General features: G+C 45.8%; 13 protein-coding genes across 13 annotated transcripts; 8 read left to right on the plus strand and 5 right to left on the minus strand.

Moving 5' to 3' along the window:
* Positions 1-157: 157 nt before the first annotated feature.
* On the minus strand, positions 158-1134 carry TRUGW13939_04318 (uncharacterized protein; the record flags this gene model as incomplete). The annotated part of the gene is made up of 3 exons (XM_035487495.1): positions 158-622; positions 673-741; positions 790-1134. 3 exons carry the CDS (start codon positions 1132-1134, stop codon positions 158-160), a joined length of 879 nt encoding a protein of 292 aa, XP_035343388.1.
* Positions 1135-2720: 1586 nt separating this feature from the next.
* Positions 2721-3847, plus strand: TRUGW13939_04319 (uncharacterized protein; the record flags this gene model as incomplete). The annotated part of the gene is made up of 2 exons (XM_035487496.1): positions 2721-3756; positions 3810-3847. The coding sequence occupies 2 exons, from the start codon at positions 2721-2723 to the stop codon at positions 3845-3847; spliced, it is 1074 nt and encodes a 357-aa protein (XP_035343389.1).
* A 254-nt stretch (positions 3848-4101) lies between these two features.
* On the minus strand, positions 4102-5134 carry TRUGW13939_04320 (uncharacterized protein; the record flags this gene model as incomplete). Its single annotated transcript, XM_035487497.1, has 2 exons — positions 4102-4136; positions 4297-5134. The coding sequence occupies 2 exons, from the start codon at positions 5132-5134 to the stop codon at positions 4102-4104; spliced, it is 873 nt and encodes a 290-aa protein (XP_035343390.1).
* A 1140-nt stretch (positions 5135-6274) lies between these two features.
* TRUGW13939_04321 (uncharacterized protein) lies at positions 6275-7180 on the plus strand (the record flags this gene model as incomplete). The annotated part of the gene is made up of 1 exon (XM_035487498.1): positions 6275-7180. One exon carries the CDS (start codon positions 6275-6277, stop codon positions 7178-7180), a length of 906 nt encoding a protein of 301 aa, XP_035343391.1.
* A 160-nt stretch (positions 7181-7340) lies between these two features.
* Positions 7341-8192, minus strand: TRUGW13939_04322 (uncharacterized protein; the record flags this gene model as incomplete). The annotated part of the gene is made up of 1 exon (XM_035487499.1): positions 7341-8192. The coding sequence occupies one exon, from the start codon at positions 8190-8192 to the stop codon at positions 7341-7343; it is 852 nt and encodes a 283-aa protein (XP_035343392.1).
* Positions 8193-8771: 579 nt separating this feature from the next.
* TRUGW13939_04323 (uncharacterized protein) lies at positions 8772-9623 on the plus strand (the record flags this gene model as incomplete). Its single annotated transcript, XM_035487500.1, has 3 exons — positions 8772-9195; positions 9256-9293; positions 9339-9623. 3 exons carry the CDS (start codon positions 8772-8774, stop codon positions 9621-9623), a joined length of 747 nt encoding a protein of 248 aa, XP_035343393.1.
* A 221-nt stretch (positions 9624-9844) lies between these two features.
* Positions 9845-13781, minus strand: TRUGW13939_04324 (uncharacterized protein; the record flags this gene model as incomplete). Its single annotated transcript, XM_035487501.1, has 8 exons — positions 9845-10460; positions 10518-10621; positions 10671-12580; positions 12631-12753; positions 12809-12835; positions 12893-13546; positions 13637-13670; positions 13734-13781. The coding sequence occupies 8 exons, from the start codon at positions 13779-13781 to the stop codon at positions 9845-9847; spliced, it is 3516 nt and encodes a 1171-aa protein (XP_035343394.1).
* Positions 13782-14644: 863 nt separating this feature from the next.
* On the plus strand, positions 14645-15301 carry TRUGW13939_04325 (uncharacterized protein; the record flags this gene model as incomplete). Its single annotated transcript, XM_035487502.1, has 1 exon — positions 14645-15301. The coding sequence occupies one exon, from the start codon at positions 14645-14647 to the stop codon at positions 15299-15301; it is 657 nt and encodes a 218-aa protein (XP_035343395.1).
* A 1066-nt stretch (positions 15302-16367) lies between these two features.
* TRUGW13939_04326 (uncharacterized protein) lies at positions 16368-17372 on the plus strand (the record flags this gene model as incomplete). Its single annotated transcript, XM_035487503.1, has 3 exons — positions 16368-16576; positions 16640-17220; positions 17269-17372. 3 exons carry the CDS (start codon positions 16368-16370, stop codon positions 17370-17372), a joined length of 894 nt encoding a protein of 297 aa, XP_035343396.1.
* Positions 17373-17432: 60 nt separating this feature from the next.
* On the plus strand, positions 17433-17927 carry TRUGW13939_04327 (uncharacterized protein; the record flags this gene model as incomplete). Its single annotated transcript, XM_035487504.1, has 1 exon — positions 17433-17927. One exon carries the CDS (start codon positions 17433-17435, stop codon positions 17925-17927), a length of 495 nt encoding a protein of 164 aa, XP_035343397.1.
* A 244-nt stretch (positions 17928-18171) lies between these two features.
* TRUGW13939_04328 (uncharacterized protein) lies at positions 18172-19613 on the plus strand (the record flags this gene model as incomplete). The annotated part of the gene is made up of 4 exons (XM_035487505.1): positions 18172-18261; positions 18339-19138; positions 19195-19334; positions 19393-19613. The coding sequence occupies 4 exons, from the start codon at positions 18172-18174 to the stop codon at positions 19611-19613; spliced, it is 1251 nt and encodes a 416-aa protein (XP_035343398.1).
* A 193-nt stretch (positions 19614-19806) lies between these two features.
* On the minus strand, positions 19807-21115 carry TRUGW13939_04329 (uncharacterized protein; the record flags this gene model as incomplete). Its single annotated transcript, XM_035487506.1, has 2 exons — positions 19807-20314; positions 20382-21115. 2 exons carry the CDS (start codon positions 21113-21115, stop codon positions 19807-19809), a joined length of 1242 nt encoding a protein of 413 aa, XP_035343399.1.
* Positions 21116-21298: 183 nt separating this feature from the next.
* On the plus strand, positions 21299-23740 carry TRUGW13939_04330 (uncharacterized protein; the record flags this gene model as incomplete). Its single annotated transcript, XM_035487507.1, has 4 exons — positions 21299-21705; positions 21766-22372; positions 22426-22781; positions 22831-23740. Coding segments are annotated over 4 exons (2280 nt in total), but the record flags the coding sequence as incomplete, so codon positions are not given.
* Positions 23741-24555: the final 815 nt, after the last annotated feature.

Genomic DNA, 24555 nt, shown 5'->3' on the forward strand with positions numbered 1-24555 from the left:
TTTTTTTTAAAAAAAGACCAAGTCAAACTTCACGTCATTCATTTTTAGCATCGAGTCCTCGATGCATTCTACTTATAAGCAGTAAAAATAAAACACACAAGGCGTCCAGCACTGCACTATTTCGTCATCTCATTACACATTTTCAATACAATGCACACTAGGAGCTAGGAGCGCTGGCAGCAATGAGGTCAAGCCACTTGGCCAAGCGGAAACCGGCGCGCGCAATCAGCTCTTCAAAGACAGGCTGACTGGTGTTGTAGTAGTCGCCGGACAAGTCGGTCGAGTTGATGTAGTCCAAACCGGGCGCCAACACGGTGCTGCAGACGTACGAGTTGGCATCAGAGGCCCAGATCATCGAAGACGAAACCGGGTCGGTAAGGTCCATGCCGTCGAGCCAGGATGACGAGTTGGACTTGTACTGGCCGGTCTTGATGCGGTCGGTCAGCAAAGAGGCGTAGTTCTCGGCATCGCTCAGCCAGTAGCCACCGGCGTCTTGCTCAGGCATATTGGTGTCCCAGATGTGGTGCAGGTTAGTGCTTTCGCCGTTGTACTTGACGTCGATGTCGTTACCACCGATCTCGAGATTTTCGTCGTGGAGGGGCTGGTGGATGTCACCGACGAGCTGCGCGAAGAATTAGTAGCTTCCACATAATGAGAGAAACTGAAGCTTACGTGGACGATGAGCTTGAGAGCGTCGATTGACTCGGCTTTGGTGGTCGAGGAGTCCAACAATTGGTTTGTCTACCGGTTGTCAGTTATATCCACCGAACAAAAGAGATTTTCTCTTACGTAGTTCTTCATCGCACTGATACTGCATCCCTCATCACCGCAGTCACGGGAGTAATCAACACTGCAGCTCTTCGGAGGGCTATCTTGGGCATCGATGAAGTGGAAAGGCTTGGAGAACTCTCCAGCCGATGTGTACTTATAGCTATCGGCCCAGGTGGCGACGCTCGCGAGATACGACGAATTGGTGATGCCGAGGATGTCTTTGCAGTAGCTCTCGGTGGCCGAGCTGACAAAGTTCTCTGCGATGTATCCGATGGTTTCATGGCCGAGATCGCCCCAGGCATTGGCGCCATGGAACTGAGAGGCAACGGCCAGAGCGGCCGGAAAGATGGAACGGAAAGACATCTTTGTAATATCCGGTCAAGTGTTGATAGTGTGAGTGGAATATCCGAAAGCCAAAACAGCCAAGGCCTAGGTATATATATATACGACAGTGGACGGGCACTGGTTATGGCGGAAGAGAATGCAAGCCGTGCCCCGTAGATCATGCTACATTTGCTGTGCGATTACGAGCGTGGATCGTTGCAATCGTATATCGCGACAGCGGGGGTCCGATACACGAGCGAGTCGGTCATGCTCTCATTCGCCACGAAGTGTAACAGCGGAAAGAGGCGTCCCTGCCGATCTGATCCTGGCGATACAGCTGCCAGGCAAAGCAAGCCCAGGCTGCACGGAACAAGCTTTCTGATCTGCAGCCAGAGTTACATCTAGTCTTATCTCGGGCACGGTGCCTGTGCTCGCAGCCAATTGAGCTTCTGTTGTCCCCCCGATCATCCGGGATTCTTTGCTGCCATGTAACGTCGGGCCTTGCCTGGCCAACCAAGGCCACCGCCAAGCACGCAGCCTCTTGGCACGTGTGGGCTTATCGCGATATAATTTGGCTGCGGGGAACTCCGACTGCACGAGCCGTGAATATATTATTCTTCATCTCCGGCACGCCGCATCTGGCGTCAAAGGCCGAGAAGCTGGATGGATTATACGTAATTTATTAGTTGTTGTGGTGCGTTCAGCCTCCGAGGCTCTGCGGCTGGTGGCCCGCGCTTGCCCGAAATGGGATACACCACGTGATTTCTGGTGTTGTCCTGAATTCCTCACGTTTTCTTCAGTCTTTTAACGTATATTTTTATTACTTGTATTTTGTTATGAAATAATTGGTAGGATGCACAACTATTCTGGATGAATACGGATTCTGTCCGCGTCGGTGATACTATATGCGGCGTTGACCGGCCATACGACAGGGACACGACTCACATCGGTTATCGCATTGATCTGTTCTTATGTCCTGATCGAGGTCATCAAGTCCTTTATTATCCTCCACATGAGAATCTCTATACAGACTAGCAAGATTGTTGTCTAGGGTCTGAGTGGGGCAGAAATATCACGTGCAGCATGATAAACAAGTTGATGAAACAACCCACGTGACTCCCACCGACGTCAGGGAATTCTCGAACTTTCTTGAATGATTTAATATTGGATATTTTTAAATTAAAATCAAATCTCAATTCGCATTGCGTCATTTGTATTACCAGTGGGTGCCTTGATGTAATCGTAGTGGGTTGCTCTACAGTGGCATGGCATAGCACAGCGAAAACCTGGTGATTTGCACGCCATTCCATCATAGTTAGGGTCGACACGAAACAATGCTGCATTATTGGATTGAAAAGCTAGAAAGATCTCGAAATACGTCATTCTCGATCTGCTGAGATTCCCCCCCACATACTCTGGCCAATCACAGCCCAGAGTGACATGCATTGATCGATGTAGAAACAACCTACGTCATCCAGCTTTGAATTGTGCTTATAACCAGCCTGGATCTCGCTGTCCATGGATTGATTGATTAATTGACTTCATTCACCTTACTTAATACAAAAAAAGACTCTTTTTGAACCATCCACTATCAAACTTTCTGAGCAAAAGCTAGTCATATCAAAATGAGCTTCGGCAACGACAACAGCAACTTTCAGGGCAACTACCAGTCGACTGGTGCCAACAATGCCAACAACCTTCGTGATGACTACAACAGTGTGAACGACCGTTCTGCCGGCAGCGGTTTTGACAATAGCCGCACCGTCCAGAGCAACACTGGAACTGGTTTTTCTAATAGCGGCTTCGATCGTACGAACGACCGTTCTGCTGGCAGCGGATTTGATAATAGCAGCGGTTTACAGAGCAACACTGGGACTGGTTCATTCAATAGCGGCCTTGGTCGTACGAATGATATTTCTGCTGGCAGCGGCTTCGATAGTAGCCGAAACGTCCAGAGCAACACTGGGACAGGCTTGTTTAATAGCGGCTTTGATCGTACGAATGATCGTTCTGCAGGGAGCGGCTTCGACAATAGCGGCGGTAGCGGCGGCTTCCAGAGTAACACTGGGACGGGTTCACTCAATAGCGGCCTTGGTCGTGCGAATGACCGATCTACTGGAAGTGGGTTCAACAACACAGACAGCTTCACCAATGAGCAAAGTGGACGTTCCTATGACAATACTTCGTCAGGCAGCCTCGGCCGTGATGGCATAAACAGCACAGCATCCAACTTCAACCGTCGAGATAATGATCTCCGAGACAACGCTGGACTCTCAAACAGAGGATATGGTAATGACGGCCCAAATACCGAACCTCGTGAGCCCTCGGGAGGATCTGCCGGAGTTATGCAGTCCTCTTTCGGTAGTGAAAATACCACAACTTCCACCTTTGAAAAGTCACAAGGCGAGAATTATGGGAGCGGCTTTGGCGGAAGTGGAGATAAAGTGAAGGAAGAATTTGGCTTTGACGGTGGTCAAGAAACAAACCATCGTCAGAACCAGGCAGGAACTGGAGCTGGCGGCAGTGGATACTCCGCAGGACAGGACCAAGGTTCTAGGAACGATGGTGACAACTTTGCAACCGATGGTTCATCTGGTCATTCTGGCCACTCTTCGGGCCATAAGCAGGGCCTCGAAGAAAAACTTGTGGAGAAGGCTGAGGGTAAGTTTCGTTTATTATAGTTTCAATAAATGGAGAGCTAACAATCACTGCAGGACTGCTTCATCACGGCCACAATGGCGAGACCAAATAGACTCTCACCGGAGGTGGATATTAATGAACGTATTGAGATCTTGTGGTTTGCTGGTGACCGGTTACTTATTGTGGGACTCAGGTCCCTTGTATTTTTATTTTAGCTACGACCTTTTACTAAATGAACTGTTTTTTTGAAAAGATTTATTCAAATACGACAAATGAGAGGTGATCTAACTGTGTCAAGTAAATCTGTGCCAATAATACTCCAACCCCAATCTAAAACCCAATAAAATGAGTGGCATAAACACGATACTAATTAAAAACAACCTCATTGCCTCCACGTCGCCCTACATGTTGGACACGTCGCGGGCCGCAAGTTGTCTGCACAGCATGCAACCCAAGGATCCATGCAACTCTTATGATAATTATGCCCACATTGGGCTTTACACCAGACCAGTGGTTCCGGCGTAGGCCGCCTAGTGTTCGTCGACGTTATAGTTTCGCTACTGGAAACTGAATCATCAGAAGGATTTGTGTCGTCTTCGTCTTCGTCTTCGTCTTCGTTCACTAGCGGAAGGTAACAGATCCCACAATCTCCTTCAATCGGCCGTCGAGTGACGGTATTGTTCGTTCTTCCCGATAGCGGTGGTAAGATGCGCCGCTGGGTATTGGCTGTATTGGCTGTATTTGCTGTTTCTGTTGACTCGTTCCTCGGCGTCACGCGATTCTCTATCATGCGAGATGGAGTTGGGGCAGTAATTGACGGAGTTACTTGAAAACCTCTACTTCTGCTACCAGGAATTGTGGCAACGGATTGTGTAGTTGTCCTCGAAGGTTGAGGTGTATTTGCTGGGGGTGGTGTGGCTCGTGGAGTTGGCATATTCGAGGAAACGTATAAAGATTCAACATTGAAAAAGATATTATTCTGCTGAATTTGAATGCGTGTTGGACTACCACCCGTCCTGGTTTCCGGAGTAGACTGTCTAGACGAGAAATATCTCTCGCGACTTTCCCTCGTCGGAGCTGCTCGTCGCTGCTGTACAAACTTGTCCACTTTCCTTGCCCATTGGCTAACAAGTCCGCTGGCTTGGTACTGATGCCATCGCACGCACAGAGTGCGAGGTGCAAGTTCCGTGAGGATGTCGTTGATGGACCGTTCTCCAGAGTTTAGAAGAGCGCTTCCTTCTCGTAGCAGAGAACAGGCGATAGAGCGATTTAGCTGGTTAGTGGTCAGATTGCAGCGTCTGCCTGCGCCTTTTGCAATTCCGGCACACTGGTGGTCGTGGCTAGGCCAGATTTCGAGGATGGCCGACAAGTCGCATGACGGCTGTGATGGTCGAGGCATTTTTGTGTTTGTGTAGTAATGAAAAGTGAATTGTCAAGGTTTACTTTTCTGTATTACATTTATCGGTATGGCTCTTACTGGCCTTATATACTTGAAACCTTCTATGTTAGGCTCATTCCTTTCACAGATGCCTACATAATTTCTAAAAACAGCCTGTGGCTTGTCTCAAAACCCCCCATTTCTAGCCAGTAAGTTTACAAGATACCTCGTGCAGAGCGCGAGGCTGAGCCACAGCCACACCACCATCAAAATGCACGCTGCATGCGCGCCTTGAATTTGGTTTCATCGTGGACAGACCCTGGAAGGAAAGGCTGGAAGTGATTGGCTGATGTACATAGCGGCAATGCATACGCGGAACAGCGCCATACATTATCATCAATCTAGTGTGTGACTAGTTTGCTAGCTGCTTATTTAGCTATGTGATCAGGCTGTGATTCGATTAGATATTGACTATCAACGCATGGCAATTGCGTTTTTTGGGGGCAGTGAAGGACTAGGCTGTCGGTGGTCCCGGACATAACTAGGGGTGGTCGAATAGCATAACACTTGGCATGCCAATTATAGACCAAATAGGGAACGCACTCTTTGCTTTTTTTTTTTTGCATGTCGAATTGCTGGAAAATTAGTGTATACCACCAGCCGGTTAAGTGATGCATGCGCCTCCTTTCTCCAGAAATTTCATATCCAATCAATTATACAGTCAACAGATCTGATGATTCCAGATGTCATATTAATATTAATACTTGAGTATATTGTGGCGGTGCCAAAGTTTAACCAATATCATGTATTGTTGTGCTACAACATTTGAACTTCTAGAAGTCCAACTATTACATGCCTTCTCAAGTGGAAGTGCCAGCAATGGACATTGAATTTCTACATATCAATTGGCATGTACCAGTTGACACGGTAGTAAAGCTCTCAGTATTGGATCGATATAAATGGATAGATGCGTACGTGTAATCCATAAACTTAAACTTTCTTCAAAATTGTTTATCAATTGATGAATCATAATGACGATCAACCTTATATTATCAATTGATATCTTGCACAAATGCCCACCATCAAACCCACAGGCAGGTATAACTCAAGCAAAATTACATTGACTCAGGGCTAAAGCTAGAGTTACTCACTGAGCCAAAAATGTCGCGTGGCTGCCCACGTGATGTTACTGAGGAAGGCACGAACGATGGTGACGATGCCAGTCAGTTCTTGCAGCACCTTCCAGCAAACACGTGTGTCTACAGCTTTGAGGAATGGCCACAGAAGGAAGAACAAGACTTTTCCGGGAATAACTTTGTCGTTATCAAACACGTACCTTCAGAAGCTCTCGAAAAAGGTGACAAGCCTTTTTTCGGAAGAATCGATTATTCCCATGCCTCGGAAATCCTGATTTTGAAGATGCCGGCCGAAATCCACGAAACAGCTGCCTCAAACTTCCATTCGTTAGTTGCAATTCTGGCCAGCCAAATGGGCGTTAAACGACGAATCGCCGATCGTGGATCAACAAGAACGAATACAAGCCGCCGCAGCAAGGAAGCAGATCGATCCTGGGCACCAGCGTATCGACCTGGGGAAAAGTACCGCGAATGGCCAACCGTGGCGTTAGAGGTGGGAAACTCTGAAACAAAGGCCAAGTTGATAAATGATATAACTTGGTGGCTCAACCAATCCAACGGCCGAGTCCAGCAAGGGATAATAATAGACATTAAGAAGGGGTCAGGAAATGTCTACATTTCATCTTGGATCGCCGCGAATGTAGTGACCCAGCCAGCCCCTCAAGGCGAATCCGTGCCCGTCACTCCAATTCAGCCGCTGCCAGCGCGGCAGACTCTTGAAGCTGCATTCAAGCGGCGACCCGATGGCAGGGAGCCAGTGATTGAGGGGGGCGACATCACCATCCCGTTTGCGAACCTGGTTGGTGAACACCCTAGACAAGGCCAGGTGGACTTTGCTTTGACAAAAGATTTGCTACTTACCCACGTTGTGGAGCCTATATGGGAGGCACTTGATGCAGCTAAACTTGAGGCCAATAAGAAAAAGGGCTGAGATGAAACATTCATTATACATTCATTATCCACGGGAGAGAAAGGAGGGCAAGGTTACTACATCCATTAGCTACAAAAGACAAAGGAGATAAAAATATTAATTAATTTCTAATCGAAGGATCTAAAAAAGTTGAAAAAGAAATCAAGGGGTAGATAGGAGGTCAGGCCAGCAACTTGGACTTGCAAGGAAGGTTAAAGTGGATTTCTCCCTTAAGAAGTTTCTCCTTCGCCACCTTGGAAAGCTCACCACTCAATTCCTGGAAATGATGTGCACGGGGATAGTCGCTGACTTTACAGTGCCAGTCGCCGGAATCAATTTTGTCGTCTTTTGTGCTAAAGAGATCGGCGAGGTACTTGCCATATTCAACCTTGCCTGCAAGCTTTGGGCCATCCTCGTCTAGAAACCCATCTCCTTTGACAATAGCGAGAATATCTTCCTGTACCCCAGGACCGCGACCGACTCCGGAAACATAGTGACCGGAGAAGCATTCGTAGATCATCATGTTGGGTTGATCATAGGGAACGGCTCCAGGTACATCACGCTTATCGTCAATGTCGCTCTCGATGGACAGGATAAAGATAGCAAAATAGTCTTTCAGCTCTACCTTCGGATCTTGAAGAACTATATCTCGTGCTTCCTCTATCCGGTACAGGTTCCCAAGCTGTCCGTTTGGCCAAAACGGTTGTTTACCGACCTTATCCTCGGACGCAGAAGTCCTTAGGGGGTACTCATCAATTTTGTAATCTGAACCAGGACATTGAAAATCAATGATACCCTTAAGAAGATTATGAAGACAGGAAACTTTAATGGCTTTTTCGCTTGTGTAAACAGCGAGTATCTTTGCAGGAGGTGGGCAGTCGTTGCGATCGTGGCCTGCCTCCGAAGTCTTTAGGAAAGACTCCTTACCAGTCGCCTCCCATGGGTCGACAATGCGAATTTCGCCGTGAGTCTTCTGGTCCAACAGCGTATATTTCTTTCCGTCAGAAACGCACTGGCGCGGTATAGGGGACATTTTGATAGTGTGGAGTGTGAAGCTTTGAGAGAATGTTAAAATTGGGAAGTCAGTCGAGATGTGATTAAGAAGAGAGTTGAGTTAATTTGAGACTGACGAGGAAGGGTGGCTTCCTTTTATACCTAAATTTTCGCCACTTCTTTTTTGCCCGTCGTTTCATCCTATTTTCGAGTCATAACGGTGGCACATCGGAGTCACAAGCTTTTTGTGCCAGGCGGCAATGAGTTTGAATGACTAGAATGGCGAGTTTTAGGTGCCTGAGACAATGACAATAAAGGGGAAAAATAAAAAATTTGTTGCAAAGGTTTACTGCTTTTAGAGTTCTAGTTGAGAGGGAGCGACAAAGGCCGTGCCTAGACTGCTGAAAGAAATTCGAGAATTACTAGTTTCTCATTATTATGAGTGAAGATACTTGAAAAAATCAGAGGAGCATACTATACCCAGGCTAAAATTTCCAACGTAAACATGTACCATGGCCACTATAGAAATGTAAATCTGCCACTAAGCTTTACGCAACCAACCTCTGATCTCTGCACCTGTACATCTTTCCCCATTGATAACACACAGAAATAGATTAAAATGACGCATCAAACTCAGCAACTTCAGCCGCAGGAGGAAGTATCACTCAGCCCTGACGCACCAGTCATCTTTGATCCACCGGGGCATGAGGATCAAATAAAAAGCTACCTAGTGACTGCAGTACATGTGGTAGCTCTCCCACCTGTGAATCAAAACGCGGATAGAAACCGCTGGCTATTACTTCTCCAAGTTAAAGGCGACGAAGGAGATGAAACTGTACAGTTGGATCTAATAGGGGCCGCACCTGGGTCTATCCAATGCAAATTACTGTGCCACAAGGGACGTGAAGTCGATCCGAAAGGTCATTTCACAGGAATAGCCAAAGCGGCCAAGATGGAAGTACTGGCAGGCCACACAGTAGGAAAGGTACTAGGGAAAATGGAAGGATATGGACTTTTAGACTACGAATTTGCGATATCCATGGGTTTGTCTCCTCCCCTTCACTGATACATTTTATAACGGTTATCGCTAACGACCAAAAAAGGTAGACGGTCAGGATACCGACGATGGATTGATCGGGTCGTTAGTTCCTTTCACAAGATGAACATTTTCCCTCCTCCGTCCTAGTCTGAAGAGACGTGGCAAGAGGCATCTTCCATTCGGTCTGCTCTCGAAGAGGTTTGGGATAATCATATGCCTATGGCTACAAGCTTCCCCGCCCGTCTTGACGGTGGAACCTGGGACGAATTGAATTATTCGTCTAGATCAATAGAGTTGGCCGAGGCGCGTCGACGGGATGCAGCAAGTGAGGAGCTGCTATACCAGCGTGGTCTCCATATCGAACACATTCATCGTGAAACTAAACTCGACTTACACGATTATGAGCAAATGTCAAACTGTTCATATTATTGATCTTGTGATGGCGTTGAGAACAGTCAGGGGAAGGAGATATCATGAGTCATGTTTGGGTTCGTCTTTAGATATTCAAGAGAAATAATAAAATAATGATTGGAGAGGCAAAATCAGGCATAGAGAAAGCATAGAAGAATCTAATAATAGACTGCATTACATAAATTCACATAAATCTATTTTGACCCAGACGAACATTGAATATACAAAACTTTTAAGTTTGCTCAACTCGAAACGCCACCACGGCCACCCACAGCCCCTACAGCTTGTAGCTGCTCTTGCGTCAACTTAACCTCTGGCAGCGGTCTTCCCCTTCCTGTCGGCCAGCTGATGAATCCAGTCTCTGCCAAGTACCGCAGGTATCGACCGACATCCTGGCGGCTAATACCATAGCCAGCGCTCTCATCAAGACCTGTCCAGTGGTGGGCGTCGGCTTTGAGAATCTTAACTGCATTCTGATCGTCGAGTTCAGGAGCTTTGGTGTTTCCAGGGAGGTCGTTAATGCAGAAATGGAAAAGCGGCATCAGGGCGTGTTGCTCCTGATCTTTTTCCTGTCCACCAGCAGAAACATATCGCTCAAGCTCCTGTTTCCAGGCCTCGTAGCTAACCTCAGGAACTTCATATCCATAATACTCAAGCATGGAAAGATATTCGTTCATGCGCAGCCTGGGATGACCGGTGACATGAACAACTCTTACGCCATCGAGGGGGTTAAGCGCTGCAGCGACAACGACACGAGCAACATGGTCAACTGGTACCGAATTCACAGTGTTAATAATTCGCGGACGCGAACGAAGTTGGATTGATCCTTTCAAAAAGCGAATCAGGAAGTCGTCGGTACTGATAGAAAATTGTCAATAAAATTGATGTCAAGACGGAGTTAGCAGAGATACTGACTTGCAAGCACCGGTTTCAGAGGATCCAAGAATGTACCCAGGGCGGATAACAGAGCCTCGGAGTCCTCTTCTGCCAGCTTCTCTGACCAATTGTTCTGAAACCCACTGTTTTTATCAATTAGCACATTTTCATAAAATCACGCTTCTCACTTACCTTTGTTTGCCCGTATCCAGTGCCTAGATTACGTCGACTACCTAGTAGATCATCGTCTTCAGAAATAGCGCCTTCACCGGTGCTGAGTTGTTTCTCCGAAAGAGAAATATAATGGTCTGTATCAAGGACACTAGTGGATGAGACAAAAGTGAAGATTTTTGGTTTTCCAATATTGGCGAGATTCATAGCTTCTACCGTAGAAAGCACGTTAGCTGCCATCATGTCTTGGTAGCGTTTGACCCAGTGCACTGTTGCACCGTTTGCGATTATTATGGACACTTCTTGAGCTAGTCTTTGCCAGTCGTCATTGCTCATTCCAAGCTGTGGTTTGGCAAGATCTCCAGCAATGCAACTCAATCGTGTTTTCCAGTCATCACGCCATAGACCGTAAGCCTTGAGAGAGCGAGTGAGGCGCTCCAAACCAGCTTCCGAATCAGTAGCACGAACATGGGCGATAACACGTAGTTGTCGGCTCGATCGCTCCAGGATATCTTTAATCATAAATCCACCCAAGAAGCCAGTGGCACCGGTAATGAACACAGTTGGCTGAGCGGAGGCACGGATTGTGGAGGGATCTGCAGTCTGAAATTTGGCTGGAAGCTGTGTCAAAAGCTCATCTAAAGATTTGGCATATGCAGGATCCTCATCGCTGTCTGCTTGGCCATCGCCTCCACTCAGTTGCTTGTCAACTTGTGCACTGAATCCACTTAGAGTAGGATGTTCGTAAAGCGTATTGATGGAGACATTAGCTCTGGTTGCCTTGCGGATATCCAGCAACATTTGCTGTGCTAGTAAACTGTGACCACCGAGCGTGAAAAAATCATTGTCCAGCGCGATGCTCTGCTCGTTCAATCCACGAATAAGGCCGGACCAATTGGTCGCAATAGTTCGCTCAGTATCTGTCATTGACTGCCATCTCTTTACATCCTCTTCTGATGCTGCCTCTGTTTGCTCGGCAATATCGGGGAAAGGGAGGTTAGGTTTATCGACTTTGCCATTCGGGTTGAGAGGCAGCGCTTTCAAAAAGATATATAAACTCGGGACGGCATAACTGGGTAAGCGACCTTTCAAGTGCTCACGAACTTCAGTCTGCATTGCCCGGAACTTTTTCAGGTAAACCTTGGTGACACCAAAGTCCGTGCCATCGTCCTCAACTTCTTCTAATCCACGTGCTTGGAGCCATTGCGGCCAACTTTTAGTTTCAGGGACAATGTAGCTGACTAAGGTCGGTTCCTCGTTCTTGTCTCGTCGGACAAGAGTTTTGCAGTCCCGGATTAGCTGGTTCTGGCTTAGATTGCTGTCGATGTCGTTAAGTTCAATGCGAAAGCCACGAATCTTGACTTGATCGTCAGCCCTGCCGGTACATTCGACATCTCCCGATTCCAAGTAGCGACCAAGATCACCGGTCCTATATAGCCGATCGCGGGGACCTTTGTAATACTGTCTCCAGTTCTCGCCCTTGCTATTTTTCTTGTCTGCTTCAACCCAGCTGTTGTTGTCAACGAACCAGTTTGTGACAAATTTCTGTTCGTTCAGCGCCTGGTCGCCTCTATATCCTTCCGCCAGACCTGCTGCACGGACATAAATTTCTCCAGTCTCGCCGACACCACAAAGCTTTGTCCGATCTTCCCTGTTGACGACAAGAAGTTGAACGTTTTCCATTCCTCGTCCTGCTGGAACAGTGTCTTTGAGGTGATCCATAGCGTGAGGATCTTCTGCTCTGCTCTTGAGGAGATAATAACTCACAGAGCGTTGAGTTTCGGTTGTTCCGTACATATTGATGATATTGACGTTTTCGGCCAGCTCCCGTAGAGCTTTGCAATCTCTGATGGTAAGGACGTCCCCGACAAAGAAAGCGCTTTTGAGGCTTGGGAAAGAAGTACTAGCTCCGCCTACGAGGATTTGACCCACTGCCGTACATTAGTCATTGTGTCTTTACGAGGGATATTTATCGACATACTGGCAGGAGTCAGGTGGGTGACTGTGGGTGTGTATTTAGCCATCCATTCAGCGAGTCTTTCGTGGGCAATGTCGGTTCGTGAGGGCACCAATAATTGAGCACCCAGGAATAGGGGAGTAAAGACTAAATCATATTTCGTCAGTAATCTATCATTTTCAAATGGTGAATCTCCACCTACCATCACGTTGAATTGGATCGTGTGCAACTAAAAAAATATTAGCGCTCCAGATCATCGGGTAGTGTACCAGTCCTCATCACTTACTTCCACTAAGCATAGTGAATTTGCTTTCAGAGCTCAACTGAAATCGGTCCGCCATCCATGCAAAATATCTGCAAAGACTGTAATGGCGACCTAGAACACCCTTGGGTCGTCCTTCAGAACCAGATGTGAACGATAACGTAGGGTTGCTATCTGGTCCGACTACAGCATCCGGACGCGTAGAAGCCTTTGAGCTGGCGGCAGCAAAAACATCTTGTCCATCTACCTCTCCTCCAGACAATATGCCATCATCGCGGATACGCAGGGAGGGCACTTCGGCTTTTAGTTGGAGATCGTCGTTGATATAGCGACGAACAATTGGGGCGAGGGGGCCGGCTTCATCCGTAGCCCTACCGATGTTGATCAAAGCGCTGGGCTGAGCCACCTCTAAATAAATCTTCTGTCTCGCTGGCGGATATGCTGGATCAAGTACAGTAAAGGTTGCCGCCGACGATAGGGTTCCCATGATAGCGACCACCAAGTCCACTGACCGATGGGCAAAAATCATAACGACATCGTCGTTTGTGATCCCCGCGTCGTGTAGATAATGCGCCAATGTGTTAGAAGCTTCATAAATCTGTTTATACGTAAAACGACGCTCGGGGCCTTCGGAGGAAGCTGTTTCGACGACGCATGTGCGGTCAGGGTGGCTTTTCGCTGTATTGGAGTTTTGTTAGCAATGGTTCACGTAGTCATTTATCGCTGTCCAAAATGCGGAGAGAAATCACAAATACTGGTAATCCTTACCATTTCGCTCGAATATCTCTTGGATTGATCCGACCTTGAAGAAAAACAATGGAATTAGCCGTGATATCACCACCACCACGCGGCACATTTAACGTACATAGCCTGACCAATCGAGGTCGGCCGTAGGGTCTGGTAATTCCCCCATCTTTTTGCGGTTTCAGCTCGCTACTGATGCGAACAATAGCTCCTCAATCGAGAAAATTCAATTGATGCAATATGCCGAGTACGAAAAAAAATATCTCGCTCGACGTCAACAAAATTGTTCGGCGGTGAGTCATGCGAAATCGGCGTGGGGAAGTCGAGGCTAACCAATAAAAGCGTAGTGCGGTGCTCCACTCTGGCCGCGCTTTGCCGAACCAAAAGACGTCATCGTCGGATATTCAAGTCTACATTATTTTACCATGAATTGTTAGTACGTAGTATAAAAAGGCATACTCACTGGCCAACCCTGCATTGCTGTCTATTTTTACATTGCATTTTTAAACCCATTCAAAAGTATGACCATAGCATAAAGAACCAGGCCGCTGGTATTTCATTACGCAGGCCCCCCCTTTTATTGTGAGACAGAAAGTGGCCATTCTATTCCTACCTCTCTAATGCCGACACTACGGAGTACATAAATTGCATAATAATCTAGAACTAATATATTCATTGTCTCATCAATGGATTCCGTGTGCAATAGAGTTTTCCGCCCCGTCGCTGATTAACTACAACATTAGCTGAGTATCCATCCCGCCGGCTTGCTTACATGAATCTTGGATGACATTCATTGATACCTGTCAACTGGCGTCTCATTCTCTAGTAATTTATGCAAGTCTGGACCAAATATATTATTCATCAATTACCTCGGCTTATGAATGTTTACAACGGAGGATTCGGTTCACGCTAGTGGTATGAATCGGGGCGAACACTATATAAATCTCAGGATGCCACCTACCAATCTCCACATCCGAAGAAACATTTGGACACATCAATTTAACTAGTTATATTTATTTTATTTGTTTCACGATGGCAACTCTACTTCAACCTACTCATATCAGGCTCTTCTATAGCCCCGGCGCATGCTCCTTCGCACCTCATTTTCTCCTCTTTGAAGCCGGCATTGATTTTGAGGCCGTGACCGTGCAGCGGGATAAGCCGACAGAAGAACTACTACGCCTCAACCCAAAGGCTCGTGTACCTGTACTAGTCCTCAACGGCGAGGATGTCATTACTGAAGTTCCTGCTATTATGACCGCAATATCCTACATGGTTCCGGACAAGAAACTGCTAGGTTCAACACCCCTTGAAACAGTCCGAGTATACGAGTGGTTGAACTGGCTCTCTGGAACCTTGCACGGACAAGGGTTTGCTGGATATTGGCGAGCAAGTCGGTTCATTGAGAACCCAACCGAGGCCGATGTGCAAAAGTTAAAGACCCAAGGCTACAAGACCGTCCAAGCCGCGTTCAAAATGATCGAAGAAAAGCTTGCTACCTCGGACGCTGTCTTTGCAGTCGGAAGATCCCTGACCGTTGTAGATGCCTTCTTAGCAGTCTTCTACCGGTGGGGGTTCATACTCAGCATTGACATGAAGATATATGAAAATTATACAAAGTTATGGGATGCATTGAATCAGCGGCCAATGTTTGTTAAGACTTTGAGCTATCAAACTCAAAATTCCTAAATTCTTGCTAAGAATGTATATACACTTGTGAATGTCAGATTTTCCTCTTGCACCGCAGTTAATTTCCATTCAAATCAGCCAAAAATTCCGAAAAATCCTGAATCAAGAATACCATTAACAATACTTGTCAAAACATTAAACTCAAGGGTGATTAAACTCACCAGCCAAGCATTAAACAATTTCAAACGTGATTGCTCAGTGCTAGTATTTTCAATAACAAGCCTGGCAGCCCGTTTTGCTTTAAGGGTCTAACCATCATGCAAATACCCCTCTTTGATACTAATTAACAACAAGTCGTCTGCTTCGTCATTGCATGTATGGACCAGTAGCGACGACCTTTAATTGAATCTATTTGCTCCTTACAGGTTATAGCTATTTCTATTTATAGAAAATGAAGATGAGCCTCAATAAGATGATATTTAGTAGTATAGATAGGAAAATTATACCTACTGTACTATTAATAGAATACTTGTTCACAACATTTTTTCCATCAGATGTAAATACTCCATAACTAAGTCGCTGGCTAGCTTCTTCAGATTCGATATCTCCAATATCCATGAACTTGGCGATATAGACCGCTTAACACATTCATAAGATGTTCCCTTAATCAATTGATAGTTGAGAGTTCGTGTAATTGCATTTGATCTTAAAGCTTCAGATTAAATAAAGCTTTATTGTTTATTGAAGAATTGATAGGATGCGGGCTACCTCGATCTATCCCGCATTATTTGTGACTGAAACGTCATTGACCACGACGTTTGAAATCGAATACTTATTATAATCTGCTAAGCAAAAATTGAAAAGCTCGCATAATGGTGACGTCTGTAATAAACTGTCTAGAATTGATGTCCGAGAGACTAAAGGCGTACCTACCCCACTACGAAACACATCGTAACGGACCATTTCTTATCGACCATAACCCCTTATAAATGTTCTTATAACTCTTCTATGACGCTGGTGATACCTATTTCCCGTTTTAATCGTCCAATTCAAGCAGTTAGACATTCCTATCCAACCATTAGCGAATCTTTTGTCAGGTGGTGGTCGCTCAGCAATCACACGCCTAATGTCTACCCCCCCAACCGAAGTCCCCTCCCGTAGAAAGGACGAAAGATTTAAAGAAATAGGTGCTCCTTGTGAATGGCCAGAGCTTTATCGGCCAGGTGGATACCACCCTGTTCATCTCGGAGATACCTTTTCGAATGGTCGTTATAGGGTATTTCGAAAGCTCGGAGATGGCTCATATGCTACTGTTTGGCTTGCGGTTGACAACATGTATGCTTATGTCTCGAAACTAAATGTATATTTCATTGCTGACAAACTATATCGCTCTTTTAGAAAAACACAATACGTTGCGTTGAAAATCATGATGGCGAAAAAATCCTCTGCGTCCGCCAACGTAGAGCTTACTATTTCTAATCGACTCGAAGCCATGGCGCCAGATTATCCGTCCTCAAAGCATGTCATGATGTCTTTAGACACCTTCGAGCACGATGGGCCGAACGGAAAGCATCGCTGCTTTATTTATGAGCCTATGGGATCAACTGTTACGTCCATGGTCGAAAAATTGCCTTGGGATCCACCTAGAACGTTCCGCTCTCCAAGCCCTCACTACCCGAAATGGATGGCCAAACGGATTCTGAAACACGCTTTGACTGGACTAGATTTTCTTCATAAGAATGGTATTGTTCATGGGGACTTTCAGCCAGGAAACCTTCTGTTCTCAATCCGTGGTGATTTGAACTCAGTAGACGAGAGCAAGCTCCAGCAGAATAAAGCCAATATAACGGAGCCAATTGAACGACTAGATGGCCAAATCGACAAATGGGCTCCAAAATACTTGGTCATTAGTGAATCTCTCCACCAATACGCCGATTTAACCGCGAACTTGGAAATCAAAATATCTGATTTCGGTGCAGGTAAGAATCCTCTTATATAAGGGGAACATCCTACTAACACTGATAAAGCATTCTGGGTACATGATCCACCAGAATCAACACTCAGTCCAGTTGCGCTGCGAGCTCCAGAGCTGATTTTCAAGGAGGGTTTTGACTCGAGCATTGATATCTAGAGTTTCAGGTGCTTGATTTACGAACTTTTGACTGGCGTTCAGTTGTTCAGTGTTTTTGAGATGGGGGGTGACGACAGAGCTGACACGGATGATGATCATCTATTGGAACTTAACGACGTTATTGAGCCACTTCCGGATTTATGGCTGTCCAAATGGCCGCGGGCGCATAAATATTTCGGCCCTAATCGCGAAAGGCTGGTACCTGAAGACGAAGATGAAAACATGGAGGAGGATTTTAAATTTGCCAATGATGACGATTTTGATGAAGAGTATGGAAACGATGAAACTTATGCTGATCATATGACCGATGAACTAGCCGAAGGCGAGAATTTAGAATATGACAAGATTTCGATTGTCGATCTTGGCTTAGCCAATGAACCGCCGATGATTACAAATGATTCTCTAGAGGTCCAGTTCAACAAAAAGAAACCGGATGATATAGATTCCGAAGAAGCAAAGGTGGTTACGGAATTGATTCGCAAGATTCTTCGCTACGAACCGTCCGAGCGACCAACCGCCGCGGATTTGCTTCAACATAGTTGGTTTAAAGACTGAGTCGGTCGATAATTAGGAACTCGAAAAGTGTTCCTTAGTTAATCTATCTATAGTCAATTGGAATGTAAACTCATAATTTTATTCGAACGTTCTGCTTTCACCCGACCGGTCTTACCCATGATTGGATGGAGTACAAGTATCAAATGCGGGGAACCCCGACGTCAGATCGATTTCATCAGATCGAATTGTTCTTCTTCGATGCTATTTCTGATTAGCTTTTTGGATCCTGAGATAATTGCTCACCATGGCAAAGTTTGTGAGTCTTGAGTTAATAAAATCCATACAAGCTGCTTTGCAGAACTATGATACGCAGCTGCAGGAGATCAATCAAAAGGTGCGTTAGCCATCAATGTGTGGTTTGATCATGGATTTCGTTGTGTTCGCCTCATTCTTATGTGGATACTTGTATAGATATGGTCAAACCCCGAACTTGCCTACGACGAACACAAAGCGCATGAGAACATATGCAGCTTATTCGATAATCTATCCAAGGGTTACAATGTACGTCGCAAGACATACGGCCTAAACACATCATTTGAAATTGAGTACAAACATGGAGATGGCGGGAGAATTGTTGTCTTCAATGCTGAATACGATGCCCTTCCTGGCGTTGGCCACGCCTGTGGACACAATCTGATCGCAACTGCCTCTATTTCCGCCTTTATCGCTACCGTCGAGACAATGAAAACCAGATTCCTGGACAACCAGGGATACACCATCCGATTATTGGGAACTCCTGCTGAAGAAGGAGGTGGTGGAAAACTGAAATTGCTAGATGCAGGAGCATATAGTGATGTTGATGCTTGTTTAATGGTTCATCCAGTGACCCTTGGCCACAACGATGGCTCCGTGCAGGGCGTCCAAATTGCAGGACCGGAAGGACTTCTAGCTAACAACAAAATTAGAGTGAGGTATAGCGGTGCCACTGCACATGCTGCAGGTGCTCCATGGGAAGGAGTGAACGCCCTGGACGCAGTAGTATCTTCTTATGTGAATATCTCGATGCTGCGGCAGCAGATCTTACCGACACAGCGAGTCCATGGTATTATATCAAATGGAGGCGATCGGCCAAATGTTATTCCAAATACAGCAACTCTAGAATACTACATTCGGTCACCAGACACGAAAACGTTGAAAGCCCTAACCGATAAAGTTTTGAATTGCTTTAAAGGGGCGGCTCAGGCTACGGGGTGCAAAGTAGAGTATGAATGGTGAGTAGTCATTCATGTTAGCTTCCGGCAGGATGGAACTGAACAGTTTCGTACAGGATTAATAGCTATATGGAACTTAAAAATAACAAGTCGATTTGCGAAACCTATGTCGCGACGCTGCAGGCTATAGGCCAAGAGTGCGCGCTGGATGATCGTGGATTGAAGGGATCCCTGGATGGTGCTTCCACTGATATGGGTGAACAGCTACAAGTTTCTTTTTCATGTAATTTGGTGGAAACTAACTATTGAAACAGGAAACGTCATGCACTCTGTTCCCGGTTTCCATGCCCTCTTCCCCATTCCGACTGAGGGGGGAGCCGGTAACCATACACGCGGTTTCACGTCTGGCGCAGGATCAGCTGAAGGGTATAAACGAAGCATCGTGTGCGCTACTGGAATGACCGTAGTAGCATGTCGAATTTTGGCAGACGATAAATTCGCAAAATGTGTGCAAAACGACTTTGGACAGGCATAATAATGGCTTTTCACTATCAACATTTTTGAAGGAGAATGGACACTAGAATTAGTAAAAAGTACTGTCTACCCTACTAGCCATCCATATTCAAATGCATATATATTTTCTATTCCATATTATAATATCTGTAAAATAGCTACTAACCGTGAATAACATTGAAGGGTATCTGGGGATTTTTAATGTCCAGGCCACACTACAGTCCTAGCTTACCCATCTGTCCAGCGCCATCATTCTTCTTATATGTATGCTCGCCTGCTTTGAGAATCATTCGATACAGCTCCAAGTCATTCCTCGCATCATGTGTACCGGTTTTGATTTCTTTCCCATTCACCACGCAGTCGTAAAATTCGAGAAACTCCAGAGTATACGGGTCTTCATAAGTCCTGCGAACTATTCTTTCTTGGTATCCAAATGAACTTGTTCCAGTGCGATCCCCGACTTTTTCACGAATGGCCATAGTAACTGGAAGACCTTTTATATATGGAGTGTCAAATTGAACTTTGACTATCTTGTCTTCCGAATAAATCTCAATATTGGCATCGAAGATAGGCACACTGTTGATTCCTGACTCAAATGTAACAGCAAATCTGTCATATTCAAACAAGGCTGTGTATATCCCTGGAAACCCAAGAGATGCAGCCAAGACTGTTTTTGGCATGCCAATGATTTCACGCATTGCCGAGAGATCGTGGGTATTGAGGCTTGTCTCCCAGTTCAGTACAAAACACCAAAAAAAAAAAAAAAGGTTGATCAGCAGTGAGTACACACCTTCCGAGAATTCTCAGCTGCCTGATTGCTGCGTCTGTAGCCTCAACGCCAAACTCCTTTTCTAGAGCTTGATGGTTAATTGCTCTGGCCTTCTCCTTCCTCTCCTCAATGCATGCACTCGGTATATCGGTGAAATATTTAGGAAATGTCCCCGATTGCTCGATAAAATTCGAATTCGGCCCAATAATTGATCTAACCCTCGCATACAGTATCTTATCCATACCGCCTACTTCTTGAACAGCTTCAAGAAAAGCAGGCGCAAATCTTCGCATGGTTCCGACAAATACCCTTCCCTTAGAGTTATTCTCGGCCTTAATAAGAGCATCAAGATCAGCAAAGCATAAAGCGAGCGGCTTCTCAATTAAACACCACTTATCGTGCTCAAGCGCTAGTATCCCGTGCTCGACATGGTACTCGTCGGCGTTGCATATGAGTACAACGTCAACACTTTCTGAAGCACAGAGATCCTTGGCATTTGTTGTGGTGGCTACACAAGTACCTGTCAAGTCTCCTGGTATAATCATTTGTGAGCAGTGAGTTAACGCATCCTCGGAGATGTCACAAAGATAGGTGATACGGTATTTGTGGCGCAGGAAGTTGAATATTGGGATGTGTGAAACTTGAGCGACCTCGCCGCATCCGATTATCCCAACACGCAAGATTTTCTCAGAGGAATCTATACGAGCTGACGGTTGTGGATGTTCAGGAACATCGTTGAGTATCTGAGGTGTCATGGTCTTCTTAAAGGACAATGTGCTGTGCGGAAGTTCGTGAGCAAATTTTGTACTACTCTAGGCGACCCTGTACTTATTATATGCCTGGAGCCTTAGATACAATTATAAAACTAGTACATAAATTAAATATTTAAAACCCATCCTAGGTGTATTATGAAGCTGAGAACACACAACGTGTCAGGGCTAGATGCGGGGAGACGGCCTATACCCCGGCCGGGGAGTCTCGGAATAACCCTGAATGCGGGGAGACCTTCGGCTGAAAGTCTCCTGCTAATCGTGGCTTTTCGAGAAGTTAAAGGGGCAGACCTACATCAATCTCGTAAAAAGGCCAAAGCCCGCCAGAACGCTCACGTTCTCACCACCGGCTACTCCGGAGCCATGTCCGAACGCAATCATGATGAGACATCTGCGTGGACGGCGAAGAGAAAAGCCGATCGCGCAGTCACCTACCCCAGGAAGCGAGCGCTTATCGCCTGTGAGATATGTCGCAGACGGAAGACAAAATGTGACAATGTGCGTCCTACATGCGGCGGTTGTCGTGATTTGGAGATTGAGTGCGTGTATGCGGACTTGACATCGAAGCATGGCACGTATGCTTTTTCTAAAAGAAATCCAATGGCTCAAATATGTAACTAAATACTCTGAAATAGATATGATATGGCTAGTTTGGAGATCCTCGACAGGATAAATTACGTCGTCAGCTTACTTGAAAATCACCGTGATAAACAGCCAAAATATGCATGTACCGTTAGCAATCCGCCTCCTGTCCAGGAAAGGACTCCACAGGAACTTAATTTGGCTCACATCAACCAAGGGCTAGATCCATATTTATCTCCAGGATCTCAGCCCTGGTCAGAAGGGTATCAAGGCGACACCGGCACCAGTCAAGATGAGGCTGAGATTTTGCTGGAATCGCTAGAGATCGCAGGGCGTACCCCTCAAGTGAGCGAAGATATTCTCAACTGGCCCATCTTTGGCCAAAATTTTGATCGATCAGACATAGAAAGTTTAATATTTAGCCCTCAAAATCATGAACACACAGGAAGTGAATCACCTTCATTTTCCATTGTCAAGGACGAAGTCCGCTCACTAAAACCGGGAAAGAGGATCTGCGAAGAGGATATTTTACCTCTAATAGACCGCTTTCTGATAAACGTGCATATTAAGAACCCTGTTCTGGACGCTGATGACTTGATAGACAGGGCGCGGAAAATATCCGAAAATGGATTTTCCTGGGACGCAACGTCGTGCCTTGTAGTAGGTTTCCCCCTCCATCTGTTCAAAAATTGACCTGAGACTAATAGTTAAAGCTCATCATATGTGCGCTTGCAAATATATCATCCACTTTCTCGTCAGAGTGTGTTACGCCGCAACTGGTTAATGAAGGAGATAAGAACAGCATTGGAGACACTCCCGACTATGCCACCGCTGAAAATTACTACATTGCAGCTCAAAAGCGAGTCGCACTCCTTGAAAATTCCATACCGGCAACGCAATGCTACTTTCTTACAGGTGTGTATGAAATGTATTCACTAAGGCCAATAAGGGCATGGGCATCGTTCAACAGGGCCTGTCAGACACTCCAAATATACCTCCGTGGCCAAAAGCAAAAGCAAGAAGCAGGTGTTGAGCGACGACTATATTGGTCTTGCTTAAAGTCTGAATGGTAGGTACTCTCAAAACTAAAGCACAATAAAATGCTAAAAGTGATCTAGTGAAATCAGGATGGAAATCAACTTGCCATCATCCGGCCTGGCCAAGGCAAATTATCCAGATGTATTTCCAACTCCACCAACTGCAAACAGTCCAGACTCTCGAGAAACCGTCACATCAACAACGGATAAGCGAAAAGATGGGTTTTCTACAGGCTCGACGCGCTTCTTTGAACCAGACATTGAGCAGATATGGAAGTATTACTTATCAGAAATTGCTGTTCGCCAAATCGGCAATCGTCTCATGAATTCGTTCTACAAAACAGACGAATCAGCATGGCTTCGCATGCCATTAGATCGAATGATTCGCGTTGCTGAAGAGCTCGAATTACAACTGACTCAATGGTTTGACAATCTACCCACTACGCTCGTTACTACGACGAGCAGTTCAAGTGTTCATAAAACCCATAACAAAAATATAACCAACGAACTGCGGTATATGCTGCATGCCCGACTGAATGATTTTCGCGAGCGAATCTACAGACCCTTCCTTTACCTCGCCATTCATTCCCCAGCAGAAGACCCTACCCAGCAGAGGCTGACCATATATGTCCGGAGATGTGTCGATGCATGCCTGGCATGTCTGATGCGCGGCACGCCGAGGCATCGCCACCATGGTACATGGTATGAGAATCGAGGCATGTTCTTAAAAAGCGTACTGTTGGTAGCTGCAGTGAAAAGTGGCAAGATATATGTGCCAGACCTATGGCGGCAAGGGGTAGAGTTGTGCACTGCGGGATTCAAGTTCTGGGAACAAGAGGCCCCGGATTTGAGAGAGGCTAGAAAAGTATTGGATGGTCTTTTAATGGGGTTAGATTGTGCAAACAGTCTACCTGAACCGCCAAGGTTATACACCATCCCAGCTTCACAGTGTGGAACAATCGCTAACGACTCTAGCAGAGCTGAGCCCTAGTTCTAAAAAATTGAGATGGGAGTTTTCCATAGTTACGCCATGAGAATGGCTATGTAATCGGTCCACTGTCAGTACATCTGGACCTTGAGGGCAATATATTCTCGCTGTGACTCTGGTAGTTGTTGTTTCTAAAAGGCCTTAATTTCTAGCGACTCTGCTGCGAAATAATTAGAGCACGCTGCCTCCATCCTTTCGACTTTGCTTGTGATTGTCAAAAGCCCTTGCTGCACCTAGTACAATAACCATGTGTCGCGCCACACATATTGGTAACATGTTTTGGTCGCATATTGTGACTTCAACATCCATCCTTCCACTCTTGAGCTCCCTGGTGAGCACCCTCGAAAAGGCCCATTCAATTCCCTTTTCCGGCAATCTCTGCTTGAATTCGATATCCAGTGTCAGTGTCGAATTCCGGATTCTACCCATTTGCGCTTGCTCCAATGAATGAGATAGTCGAAGCGGAATACTAGGATTTTCACTGGCCCATGCCTCTGTCGTGTTTCCAATAGCGTGTGCGTCCAACTAGACAATACATGTTGTCAAGAAATAAAGAACTTAGAATAGCTTTCTCAGATGATATTGAAATCTTTTATGATATAAAATTTGTATGAAAGTAATTATACTGGTGGTTGCTTCATGTAGACAGTCGTACTCTTAAGAGTCAGAAGCCAGAGTTATATCGAGATAATAGTCTATAAATTATATTATATGGAGAGTATATGTTTTCTGACATAAATATGTGTAAGGGTTCTAAACAGGCATCTTAGAAGTGTTACTTCAGAGCATTATTGTTGTTATTGTTTTGAAATAGAAGT

Source organism: Talaromyces rugulosus, chromosome II, assembly GCF_013368755.1.
Source record: "Talaromyces rugulosus chromosome II, complete sequence".
Lineage (NCBI taxonomy): Eukaryota > Fungi > Ascomycota > Eurotiomycetes > Eurotiales > Trichocomaceae > Talaromyces > Talaromyces rugulosus.